Here is a 9,260-nt window from a genome sequence, read left to right as displayed (position 1 = left end):
CTTGCTGGGGAAATCGAAAATCCTACCAAAAAAAGAGAAGAACCACGTAAGAAATCAAATATAAAATATAAACCCCACACTACACGTCTTGCGCTTCAGCTAACCATATTGTATAGAAGAATTCTTTTGCAAGATAAAATTATGCAAAACTAAGCCGAAATGAAATCTACTTGACACAACAAACACGCTGTTCACAAGCCGTATACGCAAGGCAATTAGAAGATAGTGAATGTTTTTGCTAGGTCGCGAAAATTATCACCATTGCTTGACCGTCTATTTCCACACAAGATACTGCTGTTTCTGCGCAACACCGGTTGAAGTTTCAAAGATGCTCGAGAATGGTCACAGTCTGCTGAGCTGCTCACTAACACTCAGTAGCTTCTCCAATCTAAGTTGGCATTGCAAAGAGGAAACAAATCTTTTCAAATGCACCGCCTGCTAGCGTTCAATTGTCCTTTCATTTGTCTAGAATGATAACTTCGAATATGCGATTACTTCGACAGCAGCACAAGTGAAATGAAAAACGCTTTTCTACCGCTCGAGATGGTAGTGGTTGCAAACGGTCAATCAAGCACCAACTAAAATAAGAAACCGATCGTGTCTCCGTCTGGTCCGGTCCCGGGACTTGCTGTTGCGATAAGACAGTAAAAGTGGTCTTATCACAGAACAAAAACAGCCCGTAATAGCTCGCGCTCTACTCGATACGTAGGGAGTGAACTGTGATGTCATAAAAACCAGCGGCCATTCCAATGCTCGAAGCAGTTCCACATTCCTAACCCGGATGGGAATATACAGGTGGTAGTATCTCTAATATGTGTTTGCTTTTATTATTATCAGGTTACTTCCTTAGATAAAACAAACGGTGGTCTCACGGTACAATCGATAAAGGCAGTAAGGAAATTGAATTCTTGATATCAACCCCAAACGGATCTTGCGTAATATCACCACGATTTTTTTTGTACAGATTAAAATACTCAATCACACGCTTGAATCAAACCTATCTTGAAATATAAAAACAACAAAAATACTCACGGTCCAATTCAATGCTAGTAACCCCATTTTCAGTATCAGTTTTGAACGTGCTCTAAATTTAGCAACTCCCTTACAGAATAAAATCTTTTATATCGCCTTATAATGATCACTTATTCGGAAACAAAGCTAACAACCAAAACAAAGCACGCTCATCGGTTGACCACAAAAACACACTGACTATGATTGGCGGCACTGAGCTGCTGATTGAGCCAGCCGCCATGTGAATCACAACGTAGCACAAGAATATACTGATAACACTACCGCGACACACAAGCTTCGGATGTTCGGAAGCCTTTGATTAGCTTTGTAAACCTGCCGGAACCTCCGTACTACGCTACACGGTCGCGTTGTTTGGGTCTTCGTGTACAGATTGACGGCGCAACTGAACAAAAGTACCCATCCTGTGGGTTTAGCTGTTTCACACAAACAAAGTACACTAGCGGCACACTTGAAGACGCTGGCTCCACTTCATATCCCATGCGATTTGTATCCCATATATAATTCCCTTCAAGTGGACTGCACTATGATAAAGATCCGCCAATGTCTCACAAAAATCCCATCAATCGTCAGTTCAAACGTGGTTAGTTTACGGAGCACACAATCTTGAGAAGACACCACGCAATGGATCGATCCAAAACGTGTCGACTTCTGTTCACAATCGTGCTGGTGGCGTTGATCTGCCCAATTTCATCGCAACTAGTTCCCAACTGTGCCAGTGCCTTTGGCTGTCTGTCATTTCCAACAGACACTTCCTGTCCCAATCCGGACGAGTTTTGGTCTCCAACGGCTGTCCTTGGTGGGTGTTGTCCTGGATGCGTCCGTGGTCTTCCCTTGGGGTCACCGTGTGGTGAAGCAATCGTCACCGAAAGTCCGACTGATCCGGCCACACCCGATTGTGCTCCTGGACTGGTGTGTGGCTTGGGAAACGTTTGCCGTTTGAATACGAGTGAGTACCGACAGGGTTTTCGATGACAGCCAGCCCCGTAAGGAGGTTCAAACTTTCACCGACACGCTTCCACTTTGACTAGGCGACTGTTTATCGACGTACCACGTGTTGGCCGATACTATCGGTTGGGTTCCGCAGTGCGATAGCCGTGGCCAGTTTGCGTCTAAACAATGCCGCGGGGATCGTATCAATGGACGTTGCTTCTGCTATTCGACCGTCGGGAAACGCATTTTCGGCTGGAGCTGGCTTAACCAAGCCCAAAACATGACGTGCGGTTGGTAATCGGAGGCAAACGATGGAGAACTGCTTGTGCCATTCGCCAGAGCGACAAAAGCGGTTCTAGGTTCACGCTTATCACACTTACGTGATGATAATAGGATGGAGATAAAAAAATTCGTTCTGATAACCAAATCCACGCACTGTTTTGTCTTCCAGCTTGCAGCCGACGACGTGCCGAGCTGGAAGCGGAAGGACGATTCGATGTTTCGTTGCATTGCTCGCAAAACGGAAACTACGAGGAGCTGCAGTGCGACCAGAACGTCTGCTGGTGTGCAGATCCGCGAACCGGTGTGCAACTGCCTGGTACAAGAGCCGTACCGGAGGATCTGTGGGCTTTGCTGCCGTGCTGTTAGTTTGAGGGAAATTTCAAACATGTGTCCCATCAATATGCTTTTGCTTTATGATGAATGATCGATGGTATTGATACCGTATGAATGCCCTTTTTTTTAGATAACGCGACGCTCTACGGTGTGCAGTATCTGCGACGTTGCGAAAGTGTCGCTTTTTCGCAGAAACTTCAACGCAAGCAATTTATTATCCGTGGCCACACGGACGTAGCGTTCACTAATACCGTGTGTGATTACGATGGCAGCCAGGGCATGTACACTATCGAAGGGCAAGAGTACGTCACATGGTACAAGCTTGGTTAGAGTTTAGATTATAACGATTTTTTTTCTTTTGCATTAGAGCCGCCTGCACGTGGCACGATGGGACGAAAATTGATCCCTATAAAACATCCCTCCGTTCGTTGGGTGCTATGAATTGCAGTAAGTATCATCATAGTCGTCTCTTATTCTGTATAATATTCAATGCGGTTCTACGATGGCATAAACATCGAAAATTGTTAAACGCCTGGTGGTATGCAATCAGCCAGTCACATACAATTTCCCAAATATAGGCAATTCGCTTAGCACAGCATAAAACATAGTTGCGAGCACTCCCAGCTCTCTCTGTCTCTCTCGCTTTCAAATTTTCCGCTAGTCGACGGGGAAATATTCGCACCGACAAGCGTTTGTACTTACTTTCATCATCCGGCGGAACAAATTGGCCATAGAGTAGTTACTTAACGAAAATAAGCACCCTTCCGCACGCAATCCATGCAATCACGGTTCCGGGGCGAGAGACCGACACCTCGGCAAATGGCAACACATTGTCTCAACCGCACACAATTTACGCCTTTTGTCTGGCACGCCGTCTTTCGGCACAACCTTCCACAGATTGCGCACGCGACGAGCGGCTTTACGCGCTGACCGGACGGAAAATGGAGCTTGCCTGCGAGGCGAACGGAAACTATGTGCCACTTCAATCGCGCAATGGCGATCTGTTCTGCGTCGATCCGCACGGGTTCATCGTTGCGGAGACGGTGCCATCTGAGCAGACGAACTGTGACCAGTTCATATTTGGTGCCAGCTTGTAACACACGATTTTTGGGGAATAAAGTCAACGAATTAATAGCCTAACATACACCTATTATATAATGACTTTTCGAAAAAAAAACTCCGAACCATCGGTAGCGAATTCTCACACTGCACTTTCTCGGTAAAGAGTTCACGCTAGCTTCATGGTGCGATGCTTCTCCGATTTATCAAATTTCTTGATCTTATCATTTGACATCGAAAAGCAATTTCTCGAAATCAACACCTCACTGATAACAAACCGGTCGAACTAGCACGACAAATTTTGGGTACGCTGGTAGTCTAACATACCGAACAGTTCCAGTGTTGTACAAACGATGAAGTGTCTAATATACCGCTGCGGAGTTTCAACTCTTCTGCTCGTTTTGTGCAGTTTTTCAGGTACTCACGGTGCAGTGGATCCTCCCACGTGCGCTTCGTCGTACGGATGCATTTCTTCCATCCGTCAGGAGGATTGTGGCAAGGGTGAAATTCTAATCTCAGGAGGTTCACTTAACGGTTGCTGTCCCGGATGCCGTGGAGGTCGAACGTATCTGGCCGTGTGCAATATGAACATTCCCGATCGCCACTGCGCACCCGGATTGAAATGTGTCACTCGCAAGTGCATCTACGATCGCTGTGAGTATGGATCACAACCGGATGCAATGGACCAACAAAATCCTCTCCAAACATTGCCATTCAAATTCTCTGATCTATCTCCTCAGCTACCTGTCTTCACACGATGCACTTGGACACGGACCTAGTCGGTTGGATCCCTAAATGCAACCTCGACGGGACGTACGCCGCCAAACAGTGTCGAGGTGATCGACTCTCTGGCCGGTGCTTTTGCTACAGCGAAGATGGCAAGCGGATTTTCGGTTGGGATTGGTACCGGAACACCGAGCGAATGACTTGCGGTAAGCCACTGCCACTAGCCCTCCATGACTCGGAAGATCTCAAAGTCCAATCAATACTCACATCTTACTCGAAGATTGCAGCAGACGCCGGGCGAAATTGGAACGGGAAGGTCGTTACGATGTGACCCTACACTGCACCCAGAACGGTAATTACGAGGAATTGCAGTGTGATTCGGGACTGTGCTGGTGCGCAGACGAACTCACCGGTAACGTCCAGCTGGGGACAACCGTAGTCCACGATAGCCTCTGGGAGTTGTTACCCTGCTGTGAGTATGCGAGACTTTGTGGAAACCCCAAAACGTGACTCCTAGAAGACCCACAAACCGTGACCTTCTCCGTGGCGTAGATAACAGTACCCTGCACGGTGAGACGTACTTGCGGCAGTGCGAGAGTGCCGCTCAGGCGCAGAAAATGATCCTCAAGAAGTTCAACACGCGCGGGACCGTTGGCGTCACCTTCAGCGAGATCCCGTGCGACTACGACGGTGCTTATGGGCTGTACAAGGTTGAGAATGGAGTGTAAGTGTCTACGAGAGACGTGCTGTCTGGGGAAAGACGCCTAAAGTGTCATTCCTGACGTTGGGCTGGGGAGGAACTTTTCGCTTTCACCAGGTTCCATTCAGCGGTCTAGTGATACACTTTTTTCTCTTTTTTAAATGGTTCACGGTCGTGGTTTCACCCTGATTTTAGTGTCTACTGCACTTGGCGTGACGGAAAGAAGATCGGCTCATTTCAGATACGCTCCAGTATGCTCTCTTCGGTGAACTGCTGTAAGAAGCAAGTAGATCGCATCAAGGGTGGTTGATCAACCTTCTTCCTTTTTCTTTGCATGCATTCGGCTGGACCTCTGCAGATTGTGCCCGCGATACGATCATCTACCGGGAGGCAGGAATGCCGTTCACCCTAGCCTGCGGTGGAAACGGGAACTACGAGTACTCCCAGGATCAGAACGGGCAGCTGTTCTGTGTTGACGGCGATGGGTTTGTGGTGACGACTGAGGTCGCGCCAAATGAGTCATGCGACAAGTTTATCTACAACTCAGCCTTCTACAACGAGGACTGACGGCGATGACGATCGTTTGATGTTTTGTTGAATAAAGGAACGAATTGAAGTGTGACATCTGACGCTGGACAAAAACAAATGCTTGTCTTCAAAAGGGAGTACGTTTTACCATTAGCATGGAGATAAAGCGTGGACAAGCGTGGAGAGAATTCAACCCAGTGACACCGGAGACACATAGAAAGGAAACCGCAGGTCATTTATCTAGCGTGCTGGACGAGTTCTCCTTTTACTGACCATCACAAACCACCTTCTCGGTGAACGAAGCCGATATATAATAATAATTTTGGTAACCTAATACTCCACATCTTCAGAGGGTGTATGTGTGTGGGGGTTCTTATTTTCCCCCAACAACATTCCAAACTGTAGCAACTCTGACCATGACTCTCACGGCGCACTATTGCCGATAGAATAGCTTCTCGTGCTTGTTTCCCAACAACGAAAGAAGGCCCCTTCTTAAGAAGGGATAGTGATGTTTTGAGGCAACCTTTTCGCGGAACCCGTCCAGTGCGACAGGCTAGTTGTGCAATCAAAGCAACCAGCGCGGTGGGGGAGTAGTGTTAAAGCACTACTTTACATTTCGCCGTTAAAAGGGCTACGATTACTATCACCGTCTGTTGTAAATTCGCTTAGCAAATGAATTTAACATTTTTTTAGAAGCGATATGTGTGCAAGGTTCTGAGGAAGCAGCATATCAAGCATAATATAAGCTTCGATCGTACCTATGTAAGCGAGACTCTAGTAAAGTATTTGTTTGCTATATCCATGCAGGTTAATGCCAACGAAAAACCTTTCATTGTTCTGTAACTACAAGAAGCTACCGCCATACAGACATGAAGAGTTTTCTCACTCTCATCACACCCTAGCATGCGACGCGTTTAATTTTAATCACTTACTCGCAGCCAAGCCGACAAGCGGTGACATAATTACATTGTATTACAAGCCCTTGTCATCCCGTCCGACAGCCCAACCGATTGGCCAGCTTTATGGCAAGCGCTGGAGAGCCCAGAACCACGCTTGCGGCCAGTAACACAATCCCCAATAAAACTCTTCTTACTGCTACGACGACAACACTTACCTCAGGGAAATAAATCACCGGACCACCCCCTTAGTGCGCTTTCTCTGTCTCGCTCACTCTCTGTGGCCGTCTACAGGAGATGTTCCTTCGGATGTTCGGTTGGTGAACAACGAGTTCTGTCTCTTTGACACACTTCACACACTTCACACACCTCACCGCTTACTCTTCAGCGCACATATTCCACCAGTCAATCTCGGCACTATCTTACGATGATAATGTACCACCGATGGAGGTTGACGTTTGTAAGCGAGTTTTATCAGAGAGTCACTTCTTGCTTGCACCGATGATGCTAAATATACGATCCATTGCCGCCAGGACCAATCGCCGGTAAATGGCTTCGCAACGGAGTTGTGTAGGAATAGCAGTGTTTTCGCTGTATCGTACGTTGACGTTAGATGCTCCACTATTGTCTACATCCTTTAGCCTGACGTTGCCTGACAGCCGCCTATGTAGGTCACTGTCACACAGATACAGCCAACTGTGATGTCTTGGCGTAGGGAATGTGGATCCTGGCCTGTTATTCTTCCCTCTCTAGTGCTCCATCAGCGTATGCACTGGGAAATCTAGAACAAAACAGAGAGCAAAACATTAGAGTGAGTTACATGGCAAAGAATCAGGGGGCCTCAAACACACATGACACACTTGTATATAAATCAAAATAGAAACCATATGCCATAAAGCAAATCGATCGACACCTTGTAACAGACGAGCGTATCGAATGGCGGCAAGAAACTAATCGAAAGGCGGCGAATCATCATCCTGCCCGCTTATTCATGGCAATTTTCACGGATCACGAAATCCGCTGGTGCCAAGCTGATGCACGGTGAAGACACACACACAGAAAAAAAACAAAGCAAAACAATTCTCCACTTCTTCCACCATCCCCACCACACGCATTAGGAGCTCGTTTCGGTTTTCCGCGTGAAAAGGTTTTTTTTTGGAGAGCGCTCTAGGCACAACCGACGAGTCGGAATTCGATTATATTTCATCTTAAGTATCTCTATTGGATGCTTTTACCGATTCGATCATGCAAAGCTTCATTCGCGCACACTCAAAGACGCACGTTTCGCTAGTTTTCTCTGTCATCGATACAAGTTTTTCACCTCTATACGACTGCCTCAATCAGGCGGTCATTTTGTAGCGTTCGCTAATATGTGTTGTTTATTGCGATAATGGCTATTATTACTATTCACTTTTTCTTGCTTCTTTTGCCGTTCGTTTATTGCTTGTTTCCGCAAAAAAAAGTGAACCACTGTTTTGCCCCCAAAGCTCGCACTACTTATTGACGGGGGCTCATTTCGAGCTGCCGATCAGTGGCCATCGTTTTTTTTTTCGTAAATATTGCGAGGTTTATGTTGCGCCTACGGGCTGGAATGTGTTTTGTTCCATGGGTGGTGAAGCGTGAAACGCAATTCCTTCCCGCTTTCCGCCGTTTGTAGGGCTATGTTTTTTCGTTCGCAATTTTCAAATACTCACTGAAGCATACTAACGCGTGCCTTTCAAGGTGTGTAGGGGGCGCTAGTTTGTTTATTTTTGACGTGGACATAACAAAACCCCCCGGGTTGCTTACTCGCACCAAAACGTGCACAAGGGCTCAGAAAAAGTTACTCGTACGCAGGTACGATGTTTCTCTCGCTATTTCATGATCGATAAAATATGTACACTTAAGAAGTCGTGTTTTTATGAAAAACGAAATAAAATCCCGTTCCGGTGCACGGTTAAACTTGACATTCAGCGCACCAAAAATACTTCTCGCATACAATTCACCGGAACAGCACGAGGAAAAGCCCACCCTCACGGAACGGGGCTCACCCTACGAAAGCGAAATGATGTGCATATTTAATTTTGCCTCTAAAATTTTCCCCTCATCATCTCCATCGGGCTTTCTCTTCACATTTCAGTTCCCGTCCCGAAACCAGTGACCATGACATGCAGCATAGCTTTTCTTCATTCACCTCACCCTCCGACACACACATACATAATGCCGTGCAATGAATCTGTACAATGCCACTAGCACCCGGCACGGAGAAGGCCAAATGGATCGGTTTGAAAGAAAGCAAAAAGCAAAACATAAGAAATGCGATGACCCCCAAATGGTGGAAAAAAAATGGCTACCAACGGGCGCCACATACGAATGGGGCGAGGTCGTCGCACAAAATCAAACTCCTCCATCCTTCATCGTCCGGTTTGATCTTTCTTTTGTTTCGAAATTGGTGAAAATTCTTCTACACCGTGACCTCCCACTCACACACACACGAGGCGCTTACGAAGCCACCCGGAACGAGAACAAAGCGAAAAAGCACACCCCGAGAAAACCGCACACGGTGGTGTAGGTTGGGATACGAAAAAAAAAGAAATTTTCTTCATCCTTGAAATGAATTGCCGAACACGGGGGATTGTTTTTCCCTCGCCCTCGTTTGTTCACGCTCATGCTTCAGTCTGCAATATTTTCTTTAGTACCTATTTTTGTAATTGGTTTCATCCCTCCATCCGGCGTGTGTTTAATATTAGCCAATTCTATGGATTGTAGCCAATTTATGATTTAATTGTAAGGCA

At 46.6% G+C, this 9,260-nt stretch overlaps 2 protein-coding genes across 2 annotated transcripts; both read left to right on the top strand.

Moving 5' to 3' along the window:
• Positions 1-1,653: 1,653 nt before the first annotated feature.
• On the top strand, positions 1,654-3,674 carry LOC128726356 (uncharacterized). Its single transcript, XM_053820160.1, has 6 exons — positions 1,654-1,978; positions 2,061-2,252; positions 2,414-2,605; positions 2,708-2,879; positions 2,945-3,024; positions 3,475-3,674. The coding sequence occupies exons 1-6, from the start codon at positions 1,654-1,656 to the stop codon at positions 3,672-3,674; spliced, it is 1,161 nt and encodes a 386-aa protein (XP_053676135.1).
• A 315-nt stretch (positions 3,675-3,989) lies between these two features.
• On the top strand, positions 3,990-5,629 carry LOC128726458 (uncharacterized). The gene is made up of 6 exons (XM_053820271.1): positions 3,990-4,290; positions 4,377-4,568; positions 4,643-4,834; positions 4,915-5,086; positions 5,258-5,337; positions 5,421-5,629. The coding sequence occupies exons 1-6, from the start codon at positions 3,990-3,992 to the stop codon at positions 5,627-5,629; spliced, it is 1,146 nt and encodes a 381-aa protein (XP_053676246.1).
• The last annotated feature ends 3,631 nt before the right edge of the window (positions 5,630-9,260 follow it).

This window comes from Anopheles nili, chromosome 3 (genome assembly GCF_943737925.1).
Source record: "Anopheles nili chromosome 3, idAnoNiliSN_F5_01, whole genome shotgun sequence".
Classification (NCBI taxonomy): Eukaryota; Metazoa; Arthropoda; class Insecta; order Diptera; family Culicidae; genus Anopheles; species Anopheles nili.
Note: the sequence above shows the minus strand (reverse complement) of the source record. Positions and strands in the feature narration are given on the sequence as shown.

What these genes read in the sequence shown, in the direction of transcription:
- LOC128726356 (XM_053820160.1), top strand. Translation starts at nt 1,654, where the DNA reads ATGGATCGATCCAAAACGTGTCGACTTCTGTTCACAATCGTGCTGGTG. An exon ending in CGTTTGCCGTTTGAATACGA is followed by an intron (nt 1,979 to 2,060) that starts GTGAGTACCGAC and finishes CACTTTGACTAG; the next exon opens with GCGACTGTTTATCGACGTAC. An exon ending in AGCCCAAAACATGACGTGCG is followed by an intron (nt 2,253 to 2,413) that starts GTTGGTAATCGG and finishes TTTGTCTTCCAG; the next exon opens with CTTGCAGCCGACGACGTGCC.
- LOC128726458 (XM_053820271.1), top strand. Translation starts at nt 3,990, where the DNA reads ATGAAGTGTCTAATATACCGCTGCGGAGTTTCAACTCTTCTGCTCGTT. An exon ending in CAAGTGCATCTACGATCGCT is followed by an intron (nt 4,291 to 4,376) that starts GTGAGTATGGAT and finishes CTATCTCCTCAG; the next exon opens with CTACCTGTCTTCACACGATG. An exon ending in GCTCTCTTCGGTGAACTGCT is followed by an intron (nt 5,338 to 5,420) that starts GTAAGAAGCAAG and finishes GGACCTCTGCAG; the next exon opens with ATTGTGCCCGCGATACGATC.